Source organism: Artemia franciscana, chromosome 21, assembly GCF_032884065.1.
Source record: "Artemia franciscana chromosome 21, ASM3288406v1, whole genome shotgun sequence".
Classification (NCBI taxonomy): domain Eukaryota; kingdom Metazoa; phylum Arthropoda; class Branchiopoda; order Anostraca; family Artemiidae; genus Artemia; species Artemia franciscana.
In genome coordinates, this window is record NC_088883.1 from 1,344,102 (window position 1) to 1,370,993 (window position 26,892).

The window sequence follows — 26,892 nt, forward strand, 5'->3', positions numbered from 1 at the left end:
TTACTGATACACTCTTTTGATAGCCTGTATCCCCATAGTGTGGTTTTATTAAGGTCAATACCTCTTAATTTCTGCTTAAAGTTCCACATTATACATTTAGTTTTCAACATCCCTTGAATAGTAGTAGCAGCACTAGTAATATGCATAAAGTGACTTTTGGCTAGTGCAAGAAATAAGGACAATCAATTGTTTTCTGAAATAAAAACAATGAAACCTATCAACGCAATAAAATTTTTCAAAGACGGAATGTGTTAGAAACGCAAAAATGAAACATTTTTGTGCTATTAGGGAGAGCCCAATGGAGTGTAAACCCAGGACAAGAAGAATTGACGGTGACAGTGCTGGGCTTGTATAACCCTGCAAAGGTTGGTATCTCTTATCACTGCTCCCTGGAGACAGAGACACAGACAAAGTGTACATCAAATGAAATAATTTTATTTCCATAATTGAAATTGACAAAATCCAAGAATCCTTCACCAACGCTTTAAATGTTTCCTTCATTGCTAGCAGCCAGACAACACTATATGGAGTACCCTGACAATGATGCCAATTCCTCTGTAAGCAATCTAATGTCTGCCCGATTTGATGGCACTGAAATAGCTTACAGTTGTGATGAAGACACTGCCTTGTCATCTATTATAAGGGTCAAGGTTTTATCTTATTTCTTGTCATGATTAACGAAATTGGCAAGGAATTCCACCAAAGATGAAAATATGTGGATGACTTGTCGATTCTTGAAGTATGTCAAAAGAATATTAAAAGTGACCCCGTTGAAATCCTAACCCAATGTTCGGATGAATCTAAGAATCTAAATATGACAGTAAATTCCAGTAAGTCACATATAATTACGATCAACTTCTTGAAATCTACTCCTGTTTTATTGTGACCCGATCCCACCCAAAATGCTAGTGAAACATGTTAAACTCCTCGGTATCACAATTTCTAATGATCTTAAGTGGGACACACATGTTTCCAACATTGTTAAGCAAGCAAATGTTTCACTATCCATGTTTAAGCTGTTAAACAAATTTAATTGTCCTAAGATACATTCCCTCCTTGTTTACTTGTCCTTTAACAGGCCGTTATTGGAATATGCATTTCCGGTCTGGCATTCGCAACTTTCAAGTGAACTTAGTGACAAAATTGAGTCGGTCCAAAAGCGTTTGCTCAGGATCATTTACAAAAAAGGCAAAATTCCATACTCTTTCCTCCTTAAAGCTGCACGCATTCCCACCTTAAGAGAAAGGAGGAAAAAAATGTACTTGCTTTTCGCAAAATCAGTCATTTCTAATCCCCGTACTGAGGACTTACTCCCTAAATTTCACAATCCCATTAGACCTCGACTCGCCCGGTCAGCCTCCTTAGCAATCCCAACTTACTCTCCAATCCATGCTGTTACAGACAGGTTTCGTAAAAGTTTTATCCCCTTTATTCTGGAGCACCTTAATAATAATTCGTGATTATGTCCTTGCCGAAATCCCCCTTTCCTCTATTGCCGTTTTTATTTTTGATTTATTGTAATTTAATTGTCAAGTTTACTGATTCACCCTTTATCCTTGATGATTTTGCCTTTTTAATTTTAAGTGTTTGACTTAATGTACTGATTTGATTTTTTTTTCTTAACTTTAACTGACATATGAAGCGAGTTCGGCTCTATAGAGCTTGTGATAGCCTTTTGAAAATAAATATTATCTTATCTTTCTTCATGCCGAATGGATTTGAATCCTACTGTAGAGAAATTTAAGAAGCATATATCACCTTGTACCAATCTTGAGTCAAAAATTTTGCTTCTCAATTACTTCAGCCAAGTCGATGTTAATAGTTAAATGAGTATATTTCACATCTCCCTTGACATGAGACCTGGTTATACTTATTTTTTCTCACACGTGGAACCCGTTATAGGGCACTATAAGACCAACTATTCTTTCATGAGTACCTCAACGAGGTCCTTTGCGCGGTAATATTGTTTGGGAGATGCATGTCCTGCTGCTAGGGACAGGTATACTAGCACCACCTATCACCCCTTTACCCATTGGTCCTTTTTTCTTGACATCGTTTTCTGAATCAGTTCTCTTTTAGTATCATAGAGAAAAATTTGGGACAAAAAATCAAATTGGCTCAAGAGTTTGTTGTCCACTGCATCAAAATGCACTATATATCTTCTGTCAATCTTTTGCCGCGTCAACTTTTCACCTTGATTGAGTTAAGTTTTACTTATTTTCCAGCCAACTAACTATACTTTTTCTTATTCCTTACTCCTTTTCTTTGCTTTTGAGTACCTTTGTCAATAAAATAATGGGTGCGTTCTAAGACATTATATTTTGAAAGAAACTTTTCTATATTTTTTCCCGTTTCTATAGGAGCCATTTGCGTTGTTGTCCAGACGCTTAGATTATCAATTCATCTTATATTGCAAGCTTACCTCACAATGACGATATCAAAGAACAATCGAAAATATTACAACTCACCAAATGGAACAGGCGACGAGTGGGTAATATTAAATTTCACTATGATCGCCACTGATTGGCCAACGGATATCAACGTTTAGTGACAATCTCGACCTCGACAAACTTTCCCAATGCCTTGCACAAGCGGCAGTGAACCACTTGATCTCCCGTTGCGTTAAACTACGTCGACAGTAAACCCGGTCTTAATAAATTTGTTTTAGACAAAATTGTAGGGGTGCTGTTCCACTTTCTCCTTTTGGCACTGCCGCCCCTCCCTAATTAAGGCTCACCTAAATACCCTTAGCCTGAGAAATAGTGGAAGTTGCAAGACTAGCAATCATAGGATTATTACTATTAGCATGCATAGATAGATAGGTATTTATTGCAACAAAAGCCACTTTGGGCAATGGCAAAAAACAAATAACACAAAATAATAGCACATGATACTAACACTCATAGCCAAACATGATATATAGTAGTAACAATGAAAAAGTATAACATCTGTGAAACAAAAACAAATATAATAAGGCACATTATACCATAAAACTAATATAAAATGTCGCCGATATATCGTAAATGCTATATAACTTTTCATCTTCAACATTTTCTTTGTCACACCCATCACCCTCACCCCTTGCGAAAATCTCTCTCTGCTGCATGGCTACACGGACTTATCTCCCTACGTTCTTTATATCCACTTTACAATTACTTTTTTAAATTCCCACCATCCAACCCCTCCCTTTTACCCAAATTCAAAAAAATTTCTACCCTCAAATACTTCAACTCCTTACAATTGCACATAAAGTATGAAGGCACTGCGGAGTCATTCTGGAACACCCTAAAAGAAGCCAATAACCAGACAGCACTAGAAACACTTGAACACAAATACTTCAACTCCTTAAAGTTGCACAGAAAGTACTTTGAATCTTCATTCTCGCCACATTTTGGGCTAAAAATGGTATTTTTGGTTGAAAAACTCAGGTTCAATATGTAACGAAATTTTAATTAAACTATCCCAAAAGAATTTCAAGAAAGAGTAAAGTAATAAAAGTTACAAAGATTAACAGTGCACTTATTAGGGCTAGACCACTCCTAGAGTTCAAGTTGTGGATGTTCAGTCTATAGCACCTTCACTTTACTGTAGTCAAAATTGAGGCAAATGGCCAAAGAATAATATTGAACAATTTGTTTTCAAACACGATCCTTACAAAAAAAAAATCCACCAAATACCCCATCATGGGGTAATTTAGACGTATACTTCAAACTTCTCGCTGCTTCTTACCCTTGCTCATAAAAAAATTAATACTGATAAATGTAGCTCTAAGTTAAAAATAATAACAAAAATCATTAATAGATAGAACAAAATACAGTTTCTACAACATCCTACAAGCTGTTGCTAAAGATATCCCCAGCCAAGATGTCGTTTTCTTTGTTGGCGACTTCAATGCCAAAGTTGGGAGCGACAAATCCTACTGTCCTAAAGTTTTCAGCAGTCAAGGTCTCGCCAAATTCAACGAGAATAGATCACTGTTAGTTGACTTTGCTCTAACAAATGACCTCATCATCGGTGGAACTCTTTTTCAACATAAAACCATCCACAAATACTTACGGAACTCGCCGGATGGTCGAGCTTATAATCAGATAGACCATATCCTGATGAACAAAAAGTGGAAGCCGAGTCTCCAGGATGTTAGGGCCCACAGAGGATCTGATTTTGCCTCAGACCATGCCTTGATGATCGCAAAAGTGTCCCTCAAGCTGAAATCTACATAGAAGTCAGAATCCAAAGAAAAGCCCGTCTACGATTCAGAAAAACTATCAAGTGCAACAGTTCGTCACAACTTTGATATTCAGTTTACAAACAGGTTTGAGAGCTTGACCGTAGATTTCAACAGTGAAAGAACTGTGGAGTCATTCTGGAACATCCTAAAGAAGCCTAAAATCAGATAGCACTAGAAACGCTTGGACACAAAGTAAGACCCAAAAATGAATGGTTATTCGATAAGACTTGGATCTTCATTGAAGAGCGTCAGAAATTAAAACAACGTCTCCTAAACGGTGAAGATGACTGCAATAAAGTATTGAGAAATCATTTATACTGACATCAAGACAAGCTAGTGAAGAGCGTAAGGGGAAATAAACGAGACTTTCTAGAAAAGAAGGCAGCTACGGCAGAAGAAGCAGCCAAAGGCGACGATTCTAGAGCTTTTTACTAAATTACCAATGAAATCATCGGGAAACAACGTAACATAAACGGGCCAGTTAAAGGTGAAAATGGCAAGGTGGTCACATGTCCTGATGAAATCTCTAAAGTTTGGGCCGTAAATTTTGAGAAAGTCATCAACAGAACTAGTCTTCCGAACATAGCAGACATCTCCAAAACCCCTTTCCTTGACTTCAAAAACAATACAGAAGAGCCATCGACTGAAGAAATAGTTCAAGCCGCTCGCAAGATGAACAACAGTACAGCACCAGGAAGCGACAAGACATCAGCAGAAATGATCAAAACCTCTGTAGGTACTTGCATAACGGTATGGATCGCAGTCTTTGGATGCATCTAGAAATGAAAGTCCCAGAAGAATGAAGAAAAGCAAACTCATCAAGCTTTTCAAAAAACGAGATGCATTGATGTGCGATAACTGGAGTGGAATCAGCTTCCTTTCTATCCTGGGAAAACTAGTGTCACAGATAATCCTCCGTCGTATCCAGACAGCGCTAGATAAGCACTTGAGAGACGAACATCCTGGCTTCCCCCCATCGTCATTGTGGATTTCAAATTAACCTTTGACTCAATACACCGAGTCTCTGTGGAAAATCCTCCGGCACTACGGCATTCCAGATAAACTGACATCCCTGACCATTGCGATGTACGAAAACACGGGGTGTTGCGTTCGAACCCATGAAGGAAATACAAGGTATTTCAGCATCATTTCTGGGGTCAAACAGGGACGTGTCCTCTCCCCCCCCCTGCTTTTTGTCCTGGCAATCGATTATGCGCTCCGAGATTGCACAGGGTTTGGGATCCAAATATCTGTAAATAAATAACTAGCAGATCTTGATTTTGACGACAACATTACCCTGATTGAGGCAAACAAGGAAAGTTTCCAGGAGCTTCTCGATGTCATACAAGAGAAAGCAAGTCTTTAGGGACTGAAGATTAGTTCAGACAAGACAAAACGCATGGCAACAAGCGACTCACCACTTAGCATAAAGTGCGGGGACAACTCAGTAGAGGAGGTAGTGGAATTAAGATACATCGGAAGTACAGTCAAACAAACTGGATAAAGCAAAAAGGAGGTACAGTCTAGGATTGGACAAGCTAGTGGAGCTTTCAATCGACTAAAACAAGTTTGGCGATCGAAAAGCAACTCTCTGAAGCAGAAACTGAAGCTGTTCAACAGTAACATCCTCTCCCCCCTCCTTTGTATCTGTGAAAACTGGAAACTGAACCAACAGAAAGAAAAGAGAATTCTCCCTTGCGAGAATAACTGTCTTTGCAGGATACTGAATATTAACTGGAGGGACCACATAACTAACCAGACAGTTCGCTCTATCACGTATCAGCCCCTGGTAAGAGACGTCATTCGCCAACGAAGATGGCACTACTTGAGACACGTTATCCATATGATAGGAGATAGACTTCCCAGAACGGTACTCGAGTGGCAACCAGAGGGAAGCCAAAAAATACACTACGTCGTACACACCAGCAGGACCTTAAGATTATTAATTCGACAGCCCGACCCCAATTGAAAGACGTTTGGGCAGCAGCACATATGAGGGATGATTGGTGGATCTTTCTTGATGCCCTGGCGGCACGGGAGGAACTAAGGTCTAAGGTTGCTATCTTGGAAAGCAGTTGAGTTAGGTGAAATAAGGTATCAGGAATAGCCTTATCTATTTAATCATTTGTTTTTGCAGATCAGTGTCTTCAGATCTTATCTATTTTGACAGAAAACAATACTAAGGTAGATCTGAGAACTGTGATATTGCTTCTTAGGCTGTTTTTTTTTTTTTTTTTTATTGTCAACCTCTTTTTTATTCTAGTCTGATCAATAACTTTGAAATTATTAATCCAATTAAGAAGCTTTTTAAATTACTAACTCATTTTGGTAACACTCAATAATTCAAAATTTAACAAACAGGTTCCTTTTGTCTTCACTAGTCATTGCTAGATGACAGCAATAATTATAGTCTTTAGAATTGTGATGACCTGGTACTTTAGATTCAATGAAGTCCTTTTCTGATTCTAAATTTCCAGACAAATTCTAGTACCATATTTTTTCAGACTATTTTTTTTTAAGGAGCAATAGCTTTGTTTTCGTTATTTTGAGGGATCAGAAGCTTTGTGGAGATTTAATATCAAGGTTCAAAAACATTGTCGTATTTTGTAATCTTACGTTTGAGCAGGGTCTTTCATACCGGGCTAACCAGGTGTTGAGCAATAGTCCGGATAAAGTACTTCCTTTTATCCAAATCAATTTAGATCTTTGGCTGGAAAAAATAATTATAGCCAAAGGAAAGAACGGGTAAATACAAAAAGCAAAAGAAAATCACTGAAAAAATGAACAAAAATATTCAACAAATCAATTAATTAAAACAAAAAAAAGTAAAAAATAAATAAATGAGCAGCAAGAAAAACAAAAAAAAGGAATAATTTACAATAGGGTTCAGCAAGACCGCACCAGTTATTACTGTAGACTATGGACTAGTAGGCTTTTTCTATGAATGGGCTGATATATGATTATTAAGACTTGATTTACAAGAATATTCTCCCTAGCATGTATCAGACTTAAATGGTTTCTCCATAGCGTGTACTCTTCGGTGCCCAATCAAACTGCTTGACCCAGAAAAGGCTTTTTCACATACTTCACATTTAAAGGGTTTTTCACCCGTGTGTACTCTTTGGTGTTTAATCAAACTGCTTGACTGAGAAAAAGTTTTTTGACATACTTCACATTTAAAGGGTTTTTCACCCGTGTGTAATCTTTGGTGGTTAATCAAACTGCTTGACAAAGAAAAAGTTTTTTCACATACTTCACATTTAAAGGGTTTCTCACCAGTGTGTACTCTTCGGTGCCTACTCAAACCGCTCGACTCAAAAAATTTTTTTTCACATACTTCACATTTAAAGGGTTTTTCACCCGTGTGTACTCTTTGGTGGTTAATCAAATTGCTTGACACAGAAAAAGTTTTCTCACACACTTCACATTTAAAGGGTTTTTCACCCGTGTGTACTCTTTGGTGTTTAATCAAACTGCCTGACTCAGAAAAAGTTTTTTCACATACATCACATTTAAAGGGTTTTTCACCCGTGTGTACTCTTTGGTGGTCAATCAAACTGTTTGACACCGAAAAGTTTTTTCACATACTTCACATTTAAAGGGTTTTTCACCCGTGTGTACTCTATGGTGCCGAATCAAATTGCTTGACACAGAAAAAGTTTTTTCACATACATCACATTTAAAGGGTTTTTCACCAGTGTGTACTCTTTGGTGCCGAATGAAATTGCTTGACACAGAAAAAGTTTTTTCACATACTTCACATTTAAACGGTTTTTCACCCGTATGTACTTTTTGATGCTGAATCAAACTACACGACCATGCAAACGTTTTGCCACATACATCAAAAATATATTGCTTTATCCCTGTAGATGCTTCTTTATATCTTTTTAGTATTCTGGGTTTTCTACCTCGCGAGGAACTATTCAAATATATCTTATGATTGTCCAAGTTTTTTGCTTCAGAATCCAATTCAAATGAATTTAAGCATACGATTGCAGAAGGATTCTGTGTAACAGCTAGTGATGAACTTCCCTGTAGTTCTAGAATAGACACGCTTTGTGAAAAACGACCATGTATAACTAGATGTTCACTCACATCGCCAATACCTTCACACAAACAAATAGGACATTTTCTTGTCTCTCCCATCTGGTGTTCCATAATGTGAGCAACAAAATTTCTGTAATCCCTAAAAATTGCAGGGCAGATGTCACACTCTAATGGTAAAAGTTTTTCACAGCCGGTGTCTATGCAAAGACCTAAAAATTTGAAAAAAATTGACAGGTTTTAACAAATAATTTCCTTTTCCACATCGCTCACCTAGTTGGACTTGTATCATAATTTCTCTTTGAAAACTAATTTAACAGCAACTTTCCATAAATTAGAATTTCATCTTTGATCGACTTCGGGATTTTTTTTTTTCTCACAATTCTCAAAAAGGTGTTTAAAAAACAAAATATTTTTGTTCTGCTGAATGTAAATAAAAACTTGTTTTTATTCTGAATCAGCTTTTCTTTTTGGCCTAAATCTAAGATAAATGTCCACTTTGGCATCTAAATTCACAGGCTGGGCTGGTTTAACTTTTTGGTTACTTAAAAAGGAAGTTTAGTTACTTTTAATGAGTCGAGCTTTACAAAGAACAAGAGCTAAGAGCTCATATGGCACTTGTGACGAGGTCGGAAGAGTCAAGAGCTCATATGGCATGAGCTCTAGCGAAATTCTACGAATCAATAGATTACTTTAAAAGGAAAATCAGAGGTTTAGTACCGGTTAGGATTTAAAATAAGAGCTCTGAGACACGAGGTCCTTCTAAATATCAAAATCCTTTAAGATCCGATCACCCACTCGTAAGTTAAAAATGTCTCATTTTTTTCTAATTTTTCAGAATTGACCCTCCCCAGGAGCATCTGAGACATAAGATATTGCTATATTTCAAGTTTCATTAAGATCCGATCACCGATTCGCAAGATAAAGATACGTCAATTTTCACGTTTTCCAAGATTTCCCCCTCCAACCCCCCAATATCTCCAGATCTGGTCGGGATTTAAAATAAGAGCTCTGAAACACAAGATCCTAAATGTCAAATTTAATTAGGATCTGACCACTCATTCGTAAGGTACAAATACCTCATTTTTTCTAATGTTCCCGAATTACCCTCTCCCCCCAACTCCCCCAAAGACAGCAAACCCGGCCCGGGTATGTCAGTCACTTATCTTGGACTTGGTGCTTATCCTTCCTACCAAGTTTCATCCTGATCTCTCCACTCTAAGCGTTTTCCAAGATTTCCAGCCCCCCTCCAACTTCCCCTAATGAAACTGGATCCGGCCGGGATTTAAAACAAGAGATCTGAGTAACAAAGTCTTCCTAAGTATCAAATTTCATTAAATTCCAATCACTTCTTCTTAAGTTAAAAATGCCTCAAATTTTCTATTTTTTCAGAATTAACCCTACCCCCCCCCCCCAAAGAGACTGGATTACATCAGGTCACGTATCTGGGACGTGTGCTTATTTTTCCCACCAAGTTTCATCCCGATCCCTCCACTCTAAGCGTTTTCCAAAATTTTAGGTTTCCCCCTCCAACTCCCCCCAATGTCAACGGATCCGGGCAGGATTTAAAATGAGAGCTCTGAGGCGCGATATACTTCTAAATATCAAATTTCATTAAGATCCGTTTACCCGTTCGTAAGTTAAGAAACCTCATTTTTTTTCTAATTTTTCTTCTCCTTTCAGCCCACCAGACGGTCGGATCGGGGAAAACGACTTTATCAAGACAATTTACGCAGGTCCCTGACACGCCTACCAATTTTCCCAACTCCCCCCAAAGTCACCGAATCCGGATTTAAAATAAGAGCTCTGAGACAAGATATCCTTCCAAACTTCAAATTTCACTACAATCCAATCACTCCTTCGTAAGTTAAAAATATCTCATTTTTTCTAATTTTTCAGAATTGACCCTCCTCCCTCCACCCCCCTCCAAATAGAGCAGATCCGTTCCAGTTATGTCAATCACGTATTTAGGACTTTTGCTTATTTTTCCAACCAAGGTTCATCCCAATCCCTCCACTCTAAGCGTTTTCCAAGATTTTAGGTTCCCCCCTCCAACTTCCCCCAATGTCACCGAATCTGGTCAGGATTTAAAATAAGAGCTCTGACATATGATATCCTTCCGAACATCAAATCTCATTAAGATCCCATCACCCGCTCATAAGTTAAAAAAACTTCATTTTTTCTATTTTTTCCGGATTAACCAGCCCCCCACTCCTCCCCCCCCCGGATGGTGGAATCGGGAAAATGACTATTTTCGATTTAATCTGGTCCAGTCCCAGATACGCCTGCAAAATTTCATCTTATTAGCTTCCCTGGAAGTGCCTAAAGTAGCAAAACCAGGACAGACCAACAGAGTTTGTGATCGCTATATGTCACTTGGTTAATACCAAGTGCCATAAAAATGTCTCGCTTTTTTTGCTTAACATTTGACTTATTTTAATGTTTTTAAGTCATGTTTTGAGTTTTCATGTCATTGAGTTGTATCATTCAAAATACAAACGTAGCCCACCAAAGATTTTTGGTAATACTATTTAAACGCTTTAAAAACATCTAACATATATGTGACACTTCAAACATTTTCATGTAATGTTCATTCCTTTATTCAGATATTCCTTATGATCCTTATCCTAGGACCATAGATCCTAAATATTCCTTATGGTCACTACTCCTTTGCCAAGCAAATATAATAAAATTTGTCCGTTTTTGAATATCTGCAAGTGTTGGTGGGATAATTTCTCTCCAGGACTTTTTGAACAGAAATTCATAAACTCAAGTTTTTAATTCTGTAGCTCAACCTAAGTTCTTCTATATTTAGTATGGTTACCGTATTTTTGTTCTTCTAATCGTTAAAATACTAAAATAACTTTTTTTTTTATTTTAGAAACTTTCTAAGTCAACTTTCAAAATTTCATTCTACGTCATCAATGAGAACAAAATATGGTATGAACAATCCCATTGCAATAATGAGTAAAAATCAACCAAAAATTAATTCATTAGGGCTATTGATTTCCCACAGCCCACTCTGGAATACTTGATTGAAACTATATTTTTTTTTTCTTTAGCTGGGTGGGATAATTTTTATTATTTGATTGAAATTTTATTATTGGTTCTTTTAAGTCGTTCAAATATTAAAATAGTATTTTATTGATTTAAAAAACATTTTATGTCGACTTTCAAAAATTCAGTCTACGTCATCAGCAATGAAAAAACATGGTATGAACAATTCCATTGCGATAATGAATAAGAAGCAACAAAAATTTAATTCGTTGGGGTTATTGATTCCTCAGAGCCCCCTCTGGAACTTTCGATTGAAACTAGAATTTTTTTTGTCTTTAGCTGGGTCGGATAATTTTTATTATTTCTAAAATATCCATTTTTAAAAAAATTTGATGCAGGTTTATGTTAAAATTTATGATGTTATCACTGAAATGTAACTAAACATTATTATTGTAATTTAGGGTTTGTGCACATTGGCCAGTATTTATATTTGTTTGTTGTCTTAAGTTTATATAGCCAGTTTGTTGATTTTTATTTTTATTTGTACTCTCCAATTTTTGAGGTTAATAAAATGTTTGAATGTGAGTTGTGTTGTTTATATTGCTTAATATACTGTTGATATTATCCTTGTAAAATTTACAAAAACTTTTTATGTTTGACTAAATATTTCTTTTTCAAACTAAGTTCACAACACTACTAGTTTCAAATATACCTTCATCATTGATGTCCAGATTTTGGGAATCTAATGCAGATGTTAAGTTGAATATTCTGGATGCAATTCCCACAGGTAGCCGTTGATGCTGAGGCAATAGAGTAGAAATAGAAGTTTCTCCAATCGTTTCAGTTTCAATTGATAGACTATCTACAGCTTCTAAAAAAATAAAAATAAACAGAGACAGAAAATGATAGAAGTACAATCAAATATACTCAATAATTTACCAAGAAATAATGAAAACCTCACAAGATAAACGGACTACAAATGAAAAAATTGACACAAAACACAAGGCCTAAACAAATTTAAGTGCTATAATTTGATGGAACCATGATAATTAATAAAAGAAAATTTGGTTAACAGAAAACTAGTTTTATGATTAAGCACTTTATTGACACATTTTCATATCCAAAAGATTGCTAATTATCTTTTTGAAATAGAAATAACTAGAGCTAACCTATTAGTACTTACTGGGAACTAGCCTTTGGGGACTGGAAAATCATAATAGCCAATTAGCAGCACTTCTACCTTTGGCTTATTTAAAAAAACGACTCTAGAGCTCTAAGATTTCACAAGCATCTTTTGAGTTTACAATTTAGTCAATGCTACTCTGTAGTTTCTGAGGAGCTCTTGAAGAACTTTACTAAGATATTATAGAACTATAGAAAACGCCTATATTCACAGTGGACTTAACTCGCCACACCCAAGATAAAAATATGAATTTCTAGAGGTAATCTATGTGTAGCTCTAAGTTTGTGACTCACAACATCTGGGACCAAAGTTTTGGGGGTGTATTCTCCATCGGTGGCCTTGGCTGCTACTGGTATCTTCTTCTCTCTTGAAATTTGGCATTGGAGGGATCAATATGGCATGTTGTAACATATAGACCAGCCCCCTCCCCTCTACAAAATTCAGGACCAAATCCCTCATTCACACCCCCTTAGAAATCCTCAAATATAGGACCAAATCTCTCATCCATACTCATCTAGGAACTCTTAAATTCAGGACTAAATTTCTCAGTCACACCCCTTTAGTAAATTTCAATTAGAAAAAGGTTTGAATAAAATCATTTAGAATTTAACAGTTGCTAAATTTAACAGTCTGCATAATCCAACGCAGTTGGACTACGTGCATTTAGATAAGTTAAATGTTACTTAACAAGTTAAGTAACCAGTTATTCTGACCCCTGGGTTTTTCAACTCAAAGCCAAAAGGGAAATCCTTGCCATAAAAACAACTTTTGGATGCGAGACTAGTCACATGATTAAATATTACCAATAGTAGTGGAGGTCAACTTCCACAGGTCACTAAGCCTGTCTGGCGGGTGTTTGTTCAGAGAAATCGCGCGTTGGATATATGAGCCCAACGCAAGGGCGAATGGTTAGTCTTAAGGAAGGATTCGAATTGTCAAGATCAATTGCTCATGTTCACCTTTTTATGCAATAAGTCATTGAAGCTATTTTGTCAATAGTTGTATATTGTAAGTAAATAAACCTTATTGTATTTAATCATCTTCTGTCTATGTATTAGGGCATCAGGTACAGTTCCTCTAGCTTTCAGGCACGGTCCCAAGGAAATCTATATTTGTTTCAAGAGACCTCGAACAACACCGAGATGGTTCTGTCTCCCAGGTTGCCGGGGATTCTATACGAAGCCTTTTTATTTTATTAATAATTTAGCTCCCATATCCACATTAAACTATTAAGACTTAGAAGTGTCCCAAGCAACTCAACGCAAACCCCCTTTAAGATAAAATCATCAACACAAGCTTATTAATTAACAAAACCACCCCGTAACATATGGCGCGGACGGAAAAAGAAAGAAGCAAAAGGAACTAAAAGTACCTGCACAATGAATGCCTACTAACATAGACACATATGATTATTTACATTTTACTTTTTGATTTTTAAGTGCAGTGCAATTTTATCTCGCTTTTTGAATTTTTAGGTGCAGTGCGATTTTATTTCTATTTTTGCAGTTTTTTTTATATATATAGGTATACCCCATTCAAAAAATATCAAAATCTTTAAGAAATTAAAATAAAACAGTAATAAAATTAAAAAATTTTGAGATTATTTTAAACCGCATATTTAAAAAAAAAAAAAAAAAAAGACTACAATAAATATGGACCAGGAACAAGATGAAATATTAAAAGCGCAACAAATTATTGCAACTTCGGTAGAAATCGCAAGATCATTACCAGAATATGAAGGAGATACGGACGTTGATCAATTCAACATCCATTTAGGACAATTTGTGGAAATAACAAAAATTGACCTATAAGTATTAAAAAATATGTTACTATTAAGACTAAAAGGACAGGCGCTAACATTTCTAAAACAAATCGAAAACTCGATAGGTACAGAAGCAACTTCAACAATTAGCTCAATAGAATTATTGCAACAGGCCTTCCAGAAAAGATTCATTGACACAAGTTCATTGAATAAACTTAAACATGGCCTAGTTACGTTCGAACAGACCCAAAACGTTCGTGAGTACTTGCATAAGGTTAGAATCGCAACAGAAGCGCGATACGGTCCAGGAGAAGGGGAATTATATGAAAAAATCATACTAAATGCATTTAAACAAGGACTAAACCCAAAGTTATACCGCCTTTTGATAGCTAAAAATATTGATAACCTAGAGCTAGCAGTTCAGGAAATAGAAAGAGCCGTAGAAATTGATTCGATTGTCCTGCAGCATCAAAAACTGTCAATAAATGCTGTAGAAAGCAAAGCCCCTGTAAGATCAAGGGATTCCTCTCCGCGATTTTTCTCCCGAGAATCATCGCCCAAACCTGTGCGAAATCAAATGCGAACCACCACACCACCAAGACAAGTACGTTTTGCCCCCAATAATCAATTAAGGGCACAAACTAACAATGAACCATTAAGGTGCTACACATGTAGCCGATTAGGACATATCGCAAGAAATTGTGTTGCAAACAATAATAATCGACCAAACATTAGGGGAACGGGTAACCGTTTGTCCAGGGGGACAAACTATAGTGGGTACGCCCCAAGACGTAATCGAGGAAACACCTTTGTAACAAGAAATAATTATCCCACCCAAAATCAAAATTTCCAACGCAATACGTATCAATATCGAGGAGGGTATCGTGGAAGAACAAATCAACCCAGTAATAGTTGGAACAGAAATACAAGAGGAAATTACATCAGCCGACGGCAGCCATATAATAGCTCCATCTCAAATAATAACCAAGGAACCCAAAACAGAACAAATGAAAATTCTACATCTAACATCTGGGAATCCCAGGGAAACGATATAAGCCCCCAAAATTCGTAGGACCAAAATTTGGTGGCAAGATAATTTATAGGCCCCCCCCCCCCAGTAATAATACCATTTTTAAGTGCAAATAATAATAAGATGTTACCAGTATTTGAGAATTTCAACGCAGGGAATATTTATTTCTCAGCCCTTATAGATTCAGGAGCAACCGTAAATGTGATAAATTCATCAGTATTTAATAAATTACCAAACTATATTAAACGACGAATGAGCAATATCTGTCCCAATTTGTCAAGTGTAACCGGACACGACCTAGATGTGAAAGGCACTGTGTATCTAGCCTTGCACAAGGATAACAGAAATTTCTATACTCGATTTATAGTTTGTAAGAATTTTCCATACGAAGCGATAATAGGCGCAAATTTTGTAAAATCAAATAAAATATTATTAGATGTAGCAAATTCAAAGTTTATCTACCCAACGGATACCATATCAATGATAAATAACATACAAGCAAACAAAGTAAGGGAAAATATAGGTAACATGAAAGAGTATAGAAACAAACAAATTCAAGAAATTTGTTATTTATGGAAAAAACTTGAAAAAAAAGAAACTCCAGGAAAAAAACCAGCGGAGAATCTTCTAAATTCAATAAAAGAAGAAAATAACGAAAAATATTATGGATTTGTAGTGCGAAAAACAAAAATTCCCCCTAAATCAATTTAGAGGGTCCAAATATCACAAATGTTAGAACCAGTTAATAATAAAAATGAAATTTGGGTAGCATCGCCTTGGGAAGATCTCCCGAAATATTTAGTGTGTGAAGAACAAATTATAAATTACGAAAAGGGAGAAGGTTACATTTGGGTAACGAACACCCACGAAAACGACCTAATTACACTAAGTAAAGGTACATGTTTAGTAGAGATACAATTAGTATCGGAATCCGACATTAATAATTGGAAAAACTTGGAAAAAAACTACGTGAATAATATTAATGTTTACGTTGACAGAGAATATCCACTGACGCGATCTCAATTCCTTGAGAAATTCGAACTAAGTCACATAACCGACGTGTCATTAAAACAAAAATTATGCGACTTATTATGGGAATATAAAGATGTCTTTTCGACATCTGAAGATGACATAGGACTTATCCCATTTTATGAACACGCAATACAAACCACGGGGCCGCCAGTTGCAAAACAACCATACAGAATTCCTTATAAACATAAGGAATGGCTAATAAACAAAATACATGAACTCGAAAAAAATCAAATCATAAGGCCAAGCATAAGCCCATACTCTGCCCCCGTTATTTTAGTCCCGAAAAAGAATAATGACCTTAGATTAGTGGTAGATTATAGAGCTTTAAATAAACAGGTAGTAAGCGACAAATTTCCCCTACCTAGAATAGACGAAATTCTAGATTCAATATCAAATAAAAACAAAATATTTACTTCCCTAGATTTGACACAAGGTTATCATCAAGTAAAAATAGCTGAAGGCGATGTTTTTAAAACAGCTTTTTCAACTTCAGAATGTGGTTCTTATGAATACTTAAGAGTACCATTTGGACTAAAAACTAGTTCGAGTGCATTGTGTAGACCCCTCCTTCATTTACTAAGAGGCCTAAATAACATAATTCATTTTGTTGATGACGTCATAGCTATGGACAAAGACGCAGAGGACCATTTAGTGACCCTAGCAAAAGTGTTTGGGAAATTTAGAGAAGGCAATTTAAAATGTAGACCAGAAAAAGTAAATCTTTTTCAAACAAAACTAAAATTTTTAGGAGTAGTAACGCAAGGACAAATTTCCCCAGACCCTGAAAAAATAAAATCCGTTAAAAATATAAAGCCCCCCAAACAATTAAACAATTACGAGGAATCTTAGGATTAATGAGCTATTTCCGAAAATTTATAAGAAATTACGCACAAGTTGCAAAACCTTTAACGGACCTCACGAGAGGCAACCCACAAAAAATTGTGTGGTCTAATACAGCTCAGAATGCATTAGATCATTTAAAAAAGGCTCTAACCTCAGAACCTATTTTATCGCTACCTGACTTCCAAACAGGACAATTCGTTGTTACAACGGATGCCTCAAACAAGGGAATTGGGGCGATCCTCTCCCAAATAATAAAAGGGGAAGAAAGAGTGATAGCGTACGCTTCTCGCACCCTGACTTCTGGAGAAAGTAATTATTCTGCTACACAGCTTGAATTATTGTCGATTATCCACCATTTGGACAAGTTCAGACATTATTTGGTAGGCAGAAAATTTAAACTGCGTTCGGACCACAAAAGCCTGCAATATTTGCAAACTTTCAAAAAGCCAACGGGAATACTCGCGAGATGGATTTTGAAAATCCAAGACTTAGATTATGAATTTGAACATCTTAAGGGAAAACAAAATGCCCCATGTGATTATCTAAGTAGATTTCCAGATAATACCTCAGTAGAGAATGAAAATGAAGAAATCAACACAATAAAAGCAAAGTATGTTCCAAGAAAGAAAGGTTTAAAAATGAAATCGGTCGAGAATAATTCGGTTGAGAAGGAACAGAAAAACAGCCCACTTTCCTTGAATTCTATAAAAATATATCAAAAGAAAGATAATACTTGTGCTGCTATAATAGAATATTTCTTATATGATAAAGAGTTACCTGATGAAATGAAATCTTTTAAAAAAGAAATTGATAACTATTATTATGATTTCGACGAAAAAATACTATGTAGAATAATAACCGATACTGATAAAAGAAATCAAACTTCCGTTATACCAGTTTTACCCCAAATTTTGGAAAAACCCGCTTTTGAATTCTTTCATTCTGAAGTAGGAGGTCACTTGGGATTAGATAAGACATTTCATAGATTAAAACAATACTTTTTCGTTACTTCAGCCTTGACAAAGTTAAAGAATTATGTTAATAATTGTGAAACTTGTAATTTAAGAAAAAATCCTCAAGTCTACCCGAATCCAACGATAGGAAGAACGCCTACGGCCCGGTTTCCATTTGATATAGTTTCTTTTGATTTATATGGTACTAGCGGAGGACTACCCACGTCTAATGAAGGACACATCTATGTACTGTCAGTAATAGATCATTTTTCTGGTTTCACTTTTGCTAAACCATTAAAAAATCAAAGCGCCTATACAACGTCGAAAGCTCTCGCTAAAATATTCCTTAATTTCGGTATCCCCAATACAGTATTAAGCGATAACGGCCCTAATTTTGTATCGAAAGTAACCAAGGATTTAATGTCTTTCCTTCAAATAAATAAATTGGTATCGACCCCCTATCATCCACAGGCCAATGGGAAAATCGAGAACAGACACAAACTATTTTCTAATATTTTAAGTATTTATACGAAAGAAAATCGCAGGGATTGGCATGAAACCTTACCTTATTTAACAAATGTAATAAATACAGCTTACTCCCAGGTCATTCGCGATAACCCATTTTATATATTATTCGGACGAGACTTTAGAATCCCTTATAATGAAATTATAGAGTCACGACAATTTTATAATGATTCTCAAGATTATAAACAGGAATTTATCAATAGAATGAGGAAAACTTATAAACTTGTAAAACAAGAAATAGAAAGATCAAAAAGAAAGCAAGAAGCAAAGAATATTCCTAATGTCAAAGGTAAACTCGATTTCCAAGTAGGAGATTGCGTTTACTTAAAAAATGAACAATACAGAAAAAATTGACCCCAGCTATCGAACCGAAATATTATTACAGGATGTTGGGACTATTACAATCAAACAAGGTTGCAGACTTGTAACTAAAGAAACAACCGTCCAAACACCTCTAATCACAACCAGCACTAACGTCATGAGCCCAAAAATAATAAATTTTCAAGGAATAAACTTGTCCTTCACGATTCCGAACATAAATGATGAAGAATCTAAAACATCCATATGGCCAAAACTAGAAAAGATCAAAGGTACAATGCAATTAACAAAAATAAAGGAAGCGTTAGATATGTAAATACCCTTATTCACTAACGAAGACCAAAGATTGAAATACGTGGAGAGCCAATACGGTTTGTTCTCCCAAATTCATGGTATAATATTATAATCACTATATTCGTGGTATTTCTTATTTCACTAACAATAAGAGCGCTACTAACAAATTAACTATGGGAAACTGCTGAAGAGAAAAAGGATAAATAATGATGCAATTGAAGCACAAGAGATGCATCAATTGAACCCTATTGCTCCTGATGATATTTAAGCCATTTTAACAGGGAGGATGTAATAATCCGGGGAAATTGAGAGGTCTTTCTCCGTACGTAACATCCTTTCCCTACTGTAGAAATATTGTTGGTGTATAACAGCTAAAAGGCTATGATACAACATACTGTATTACTTTTTGGCATATACATCAAAAATATTCTTGGCAGAAAATCTTTATGTAAATATAGACCTCTAACAAGCACGAAAAAATTCGTTCCTATCTTTTTATGTGCAAGAGATTTAAGAGGTCATCTCTTGTAATTTTGCTGATCTATTTAAAAAAAAAACGTTCCAAGGCGTGATAATTGAAAGGCTATGATGCAAAATGTATTACTTTTCGACTAATCACGCATTGAAGGTTCAAATTTTTTTCGATTAAAGTATGATCCAGAACATTAAGATCTCTATATAATCTTACATACATATAACCCTCTTTAGTGCCGTGATTTTATATTTACATGTAATCATAATAATATAGTAATAGTGTAGTACCAATAAAACTATTTTCAGTTGCTATATGACCAAATTTACCTCACGTTACTTCAAATGTACCTGAAAATTATTAGAATTTAAAACTTCTTTTAAGAAATCGTACATTCGATTTCACTTTGAATGTTTGAAAAAAAAAATAATATTACTGTTATGCAATTATGTGCTATTATTATGCAATTTAAATTTACAATAATGCTTTACATTATCGTATCACTAGTACCATTTTATATGTTAACAACATGATTCTGCTTGGAAATTTTTATTACAGAATTTGGCGTACTACTAACATTGGCCAACAAAACGTCATGGTCAAAGACTACAAAACACCTATCATGATTTATCAACCACAGAAGAATGCCCAAGACACGTCTGATTCAACCGTACAACTATCACCCAAGCGACATCCCAAATAAAACCAACTACTTACTATCATCTTTCATTTCTGACTGAATAATGTAGACTAGAGAAGACGAAAGATCCAGCCAGCGGGTACAACCACAACATACCCACCACAACAACACCATTAGTGAACCCAATTCAACATGGAAACCCTCACAGACCTAATGAAGATTTAGAACAGGAGATCCTAAATCCTAATTTTTTAACTTAGGAATCAACTACCAAGTAAGGTCTTAAATAGTACTTCAGTCTACTGAATTAAATTAAGATAACGCCAAACAATAAAGATAACGCTTAAATGCAGAAGAGAGCGGGAGCAGGACAGAAGAACTGTAGTACCGGCCGTACCTTTGTACTTAAACTGCTGGGGATAGGTGATTCTGGGTCCCGCGCTTCCCATTTTGTAGAAGCGTAAAAACAAAAAGTCTTTACTTTTGATATGGTGATAAATTAGAAAATGACATTATATTTGTTCAATCAGTAAATAGGGCAAGGACACAAAAATTGTGATTGGTGTGAAACTAATATCCAGAACTAATAAGTGATGAACATTTAAAAAGTGCCAAATAGTGAATTATAAATTTAAGTAAATAAAAATGCCAGTGGAAATCTTTTTATATTACGTTGTGTATTTTTATTTTTATTGTTAAAATACCTGGGATCAATTAAAAATCAAATATAACAGTTCAAACTTCAAGTAAAAATAAAACAATTGGAACCAGGTATTCATGTGTAATAACAGTTAATGTCAAGTGTTGTGGTTAAATAATTTTTTTTAGTGCTAGGTGCAGGACATATATATATAAGGTGTAGGAAAAATATTTCTTAAATTTTAATCATCAACTACAAGGTTATGGAATTATAATAAAATTTTTATAGACAATAAGGAATAAATGCAATATTTAAAGAAAGAGATTAGACTGATTGATGAGGACATCAATTTACAATGGGAAAGGGGATATGTAACATATAGACCAGCCCCCTCCCCTCTACAAAGTTCAGGACCAAATCCCTCATTCACACCCCCTTAGAAATCCTCAAATATAGGACCAAATCTCTCATCCATACTCATCTAGGAACTCTTAAATTCAGGACTAAATTTCTCAGTCACACCCCTTAGAATTTAACAGTTGCTAAATTTAACAGTCTGCATAATCCAACGCAGTTGGACTACGTGCATTTAGATAAGTTAAATGTTACTTAACAAGTTAAGTAACCAGTTATTCTGACCCCTGGGTTTTTCAACTCAAAGCCAAAAGGGAAATCCTTGCCATAAAAACAACTTTTGGATGCGAGACTAGTCACATGATTAAATATTACCAATAGTAGTGGAGGTCAACTTCCACAGGTCACTAAGCCTGTCTGGCGGGTGTTTGTTCAGAGAAATCGCGCGTTGGATATATGAGCCCAACGCAAGGGCGAATAGTTAGTCTTAAGGAAGGATTCGAATTGTCAAGATCAATTGCTCATGTTCACCTTTTCATGCAATAAGTCATTGAAGCTGTTTTGTCAATAGTTGTATATTGTAAGTAAATAAACCTTATTGTATTTAATCATCTTCTGTCTATGTATTAGGGCATCAGGTACAGTTCCTCTAGCTTTCAGGCACGGTCCCAAGGGAATCTATATTTGTTTCAAGAGACCTCGAACAACACCGAGATGGTTCTGTCTCCCAGGTTGCCGGGGATTCTATACGAAGCCTTTTTATTTTATTAATAATTTAGCTCCCATATCCACATTAAACTATTAAGACTTAGAAGTGTCCCAAGCAACTCAACGCAAACCCCCTTTAAGATAAAATCATCAACACAAACTTATTAATTAACAAAACCACCCCGTAACAATGTAGTAGATTAATACTTAAGCAGAGTATGTGGGATAATGGAAGATGAGTACTTTAGTTGGATTAGGGGATAAGTGAATTGGAGAATTTTCTTTTTCAAACTAATATTACAACTCCATTATCTTCAAGTACACCTTTATCCTTAACATCTACATCTTGGGAGTCCAACACAGATGTTAAATTGGATATACTGGATTCAATACTCAAAGGTAGCTGTTCATGCTCATGTGATAGAGTAGAATTAGTAGAAGTTTCTTTGATCATGTTGACATGACTAGGCAAAGCATATTTAGCTTCTAGAACTAAGAGATGAAAAATAAGCAAAGTATGATAAAACATTCTCAATAATTAATAGCCCACCAAGACATAAAAAAACAGATGTGAAAAATGACATATAATATGAAAACTGAACAAACTAAAGCATCATAATTAGATAAATAGGAACCCATTTCACAAATTAGGATTTTATCTACAGATTGAATTGGGGCTTTAGATAGAGTGCAGGATTTGAAGAGTGGGAGGTTGTTAAGTATCCAGTATAAAGTTTTGAATATGTGTCTGTAAGTCTAAAATCCTTCCAGTGTATTTAGCTAACTAACAAAAAAGCCTTAGGCTCTAGTAGCTAAAGCACACGAAGGAAAATACCCTCACATCTTTTGTAGTCTTCATATAGTTCAGAAGTGACCTATCACTTTCTTCTCTTGGCGCAACACCTGCAGTGCCACCCTAACTGGTCTGCACCATTGAAGGAGTGTGGCTTGTAAGTGTGTGGAAAAAGTTCATGTTAACTTATTTGTATTATAAAATATCTTCAAATTCTTTTTTTTCTACTGAAAATACTATGACAAGAAAAATCTCAAGGCTCATGTGCATGTCATTGCTTTAAGTGGTTTTGTTTTTTGCACCATTTTTCACTACTAATACTCGTGTGGACATAACAGAAATATAGTTTTCACTTTTTCCACACGAAAATTCTGTTCCTCTCTGACCTACTCCTATAAATGCTGGGCATTCTTTTATAACTGAACATTTATAATAAACATCTCACCATTTAAACTTTTGTTTAAACTGGGGTTTTCTAGAAATATTTATGGAAATATCTACATATGGTAGCATAATCCCTTTAAAGATTTGCAAACACCATAAATATGGTGCTGATTTATGTAACACTAAAGTCTTTCCTTTTAAAAACTTAGGTCAATTTTAGGGGAATATTTGACACTGAGTGTATGGTTTTGTGTTTAATACTTAAATTATTTTGATGTGTTTTCCAAAAATTCATAATGCAAACTGAGTCCTACTATAAACGTTTAGTAATGCTATTTGAAAATTTTATATAATAATAATAATATATTTTCTGCTCAATTTACAGCAATGGAGATAAAAAAAGAAGAGTGAAAAAATAAATACCATCATCTACAAATACAAAATATTTACACTGCAATACCTACTATTTACTACTATAGTACAAGGACACTAATTTAATATTTTAAAATAGAACTGAAACAAGTTCTTTGAACAAAATAATTATTTTTGTAGAGAAATTTGCAAATTCCAGAATTTGCAGGAATTGTTGTCCATAATCCATTGCATGGTTTCAAGTATATTCTTTTTCATCTTGTTTTGGCTTCAGCATTTTCAAATTTTAAGGTTATGAAGTCCAATTAAATTGTAATTTGTTCTGGTTTTTCCCAATAAAATATTACTCAAAATATTTGATTATACAAAAACCAAATGCTTGAGATGTACCTTCACTGTCAAAACATGCAGAGCTCAGTTCCTTGTTGTCAGGTTCAAGTTTACATGGTCCTGAAAAACAGCCAATAGTACCCACAGGAACATCTTCCCTTTTAAAAGATATAAAATGGTTTGGACAGTCAAGAAGCTCCTTGTCATGACTTGGTAAAGACTCTTCAACTTCTGAAAGAAAGTGTAAATAAAAGGGACATCAAACACATTCAACACAAAAACTTAAAAAGCAAGACCAGCTGCTTCCCATTTTCAACACAATGGCCACAAGAAAGAATAATGACCCTTATAAGGAGAGAAATAAAACTATATTTGGCAAATAGCCAACACAAAATATTTAGAATTAGAGCTAAAACAGTTTTGAAAATTATCTAGCATGAAAGAGCCACCAAACAATAGGTGACAATAGGGCTTTTTCCTTTGAATGCTAGTCCTAGTTTTCTTAAAATTGTTCAATTAATCCTATTATTGCATCTTTTACACATTTCGTTTCAAATTCTATACTGGTAAAATGATTCAGAAAACTTGTGCATATACATGAGAGAAAATAGGTACCCCACTTCCTGTTTCAGAAACATTGACTTACCATAGCTGGTAATTGAAATATGTTTCCTTCCAATTCTAATGAAATAACTGAAAGATTATTACTTATTATATGAATTTTTTCTACCCCCCCCCCCCCTCCCCTGAAAAAAGATCTTCCTTTTTACCAGGGTGTCAATTGACAGCAAATACTGCCTAGAGACAAGCTTGTAATTTTAAGACACAACAAACATACAAATCAGACTACTAGAGATTAAACTATCATTGGATTCAATATGGCTTAATCTTGAATCTTAGAACAAGTATTGATTAAAATCAACAAACAAATCTCTGTGATGAAAATATTATTTACAATAAACATAAAGACTATGCTGTCTGGAAAATAAAACATGGAATATCTTTGGTAGGCTATCAATTAGATAATCACACTTAGCTATGCTGAAAAATAGCACATATTTATGAAAAAAGGACAAACAAACAGTGTTTTAAAAATAAGTGAATATGTGCAGGGTGGGAAAGGGGAAGTTGTCTAAAATCTACTAAAAAACCATAGAAAAAATCAATGTTTTGCACCCCTACTACTCAAAATCTATTGACTGCGCTATATAAAACTAGCAACACCTGAACAACTCTTGATAACAAGTTTGGGAAAACTGGGAAACTTGAGAGAATTTGGCCAAATTGACAAAAACCTGATGAAATTATGTGCTCTTTGTCAAGGAAATGATACAGATAAAAAGTGGCAAGATAAAGACAATAACAAACTTCACACAGTAAAAACCAACAGCTTGTGCATTAGCTGCCAAGAAGGGTACTTAGTGGTAACTGAAAAAAAAGAAGATAGCTTGGTGTATCCTCTTTAATCACCAACATGTACCTTATCATAAACTCCTTTTCTTTTTCTTGATTTATTTAAAAATCACAAAAAGATAATCACAGAAAACAAACAAATATCAAGTAATGTTATGAAAAATGATGAAGGTAATTTGGTTTAAGAAACTGCTTATTGTAAGAGACAGAAACTAGTCTCTATAATTAATATATAATTGTATTATTATAGATAATTATAATAAAACTAGTCCTTATAATTAATAGAAAATTATCAAAACAGAAAATAGTAAGAACAAATTTGTAAACTTAAGAGACTTTTTATCTCCCTGAACTGAAAAATATAACTAAAAATTTAGACTTTTGTGTAGCAAAATAACTTTTTCATTACCTAGCTTTTAGGCAGTAGCATGTTCTTTCTTTTTTGTTATTTTTACAGAGAACTTTAGGAGCAAGAGGAATAAGAGACAATAGCTTTCTTTTTAGTTTTTTACCAAAATCTTTATTGGATGACTTACCATTTTTAACAACAGCAGTCTCAGGAATAGTAATAGGCTCAGCCATGTTTGGAGCTTGTGTCACATCCATAATATTATCTACAAAATAAGTTAATGTCAGCTAAAAAAACATATAATACTAATTTACTATCAACAACACTTAGAAATGACACTCCAGTTTAAAATTGTCAACAAAACATACAGATTGTTATGTATTCACTATGATAGATTTTCAAACTGGTATTTTTCTCTAGTTTTTCACAACTTACTGAAAACAATTTTTTCTTTTATTTGTCATGTCTTTTTATAGTGCCTTGAATTTTCTTTGGAGCAATGCATGTATGATAATTTTCTTTAATGCATACATAATAAAATTACAGAATACTGACTTTTGTTAAATTGAAAAAGCAGCACTTTAATAATCATATTTAAAGCCCAAACTAGGATCCAGGAAACTGCATGTATGTAGAAGTTTAATTGTTTATTATAACCCAAGCACCTATAAAAAGAAAAAGCGATATGTACAAGCAAGCAAGCAATCACTCATACAAGGAAGAATAAATAAGACACTATAAATAAGACATTAATGCAAGCAAAGCAAGGTGAGTATTCTACATCTCCTCTTCTTTATAAGCTACTACTTCAAAGGTCAAAGGGAATGACAGGTTTGACTAACCGACCAGAATGAGTGGTATATCTGGTATCTCTCGGCATCTGGGTAGAGACATCCTCATTGCTCTATGGAGGTACAGCTATAGGCCCTGGAGTTCTAAGGGCAAGAGGAGACGTTAATGCTTGCTCTAGAGATGACAGATCCGAGAGTACTTGTGGCAACGGTGTGGTTCCAAATGGCGAGACGTTTCCAGCTCCAAATGATGGGCCATCGAAGATGGGTCTTGGTGAGGGATGAAGAGTATTATCTGTTTCGGTCCCTAGAGGATCATCATTTGGACTCATTCGGGGCCTGATGTGTCGTCAGTTCCTCCGATAAGTTGAGCCATTTTGAGTCTTCACCAGATATGAGCAGGGAGCATCTTCAAAAACTTTGATTAGCAATGCTCT

General features: G+C 35.0%; 1 protein-coding gene across 1 annotated transcript in view; it reads right to left on the reverse strand.

Annotated features, from left to right (window-relative positions):
• LOC136040913 (zinc finger protein 271-like) overlaps positions 1–26,213 on the reverse strand; it is a 298,248-nt gene extending 272,035 nt beyond the window's left edge. The window contains 2 exon segments of the mRNA XM_065725333.1: positions 23,963–24,133; positions 25,852–26,213. Of these exon segments, the coding sequence (XP_065581405.1) occupies positions 23,963–24,133; positions 25,852–25,921 (241 nt within the window). The 5' untranslated portion in view covers positions 25,922–26,213.
• Positions 26,214–26,892: the final 679 nt, after the last annotated feature.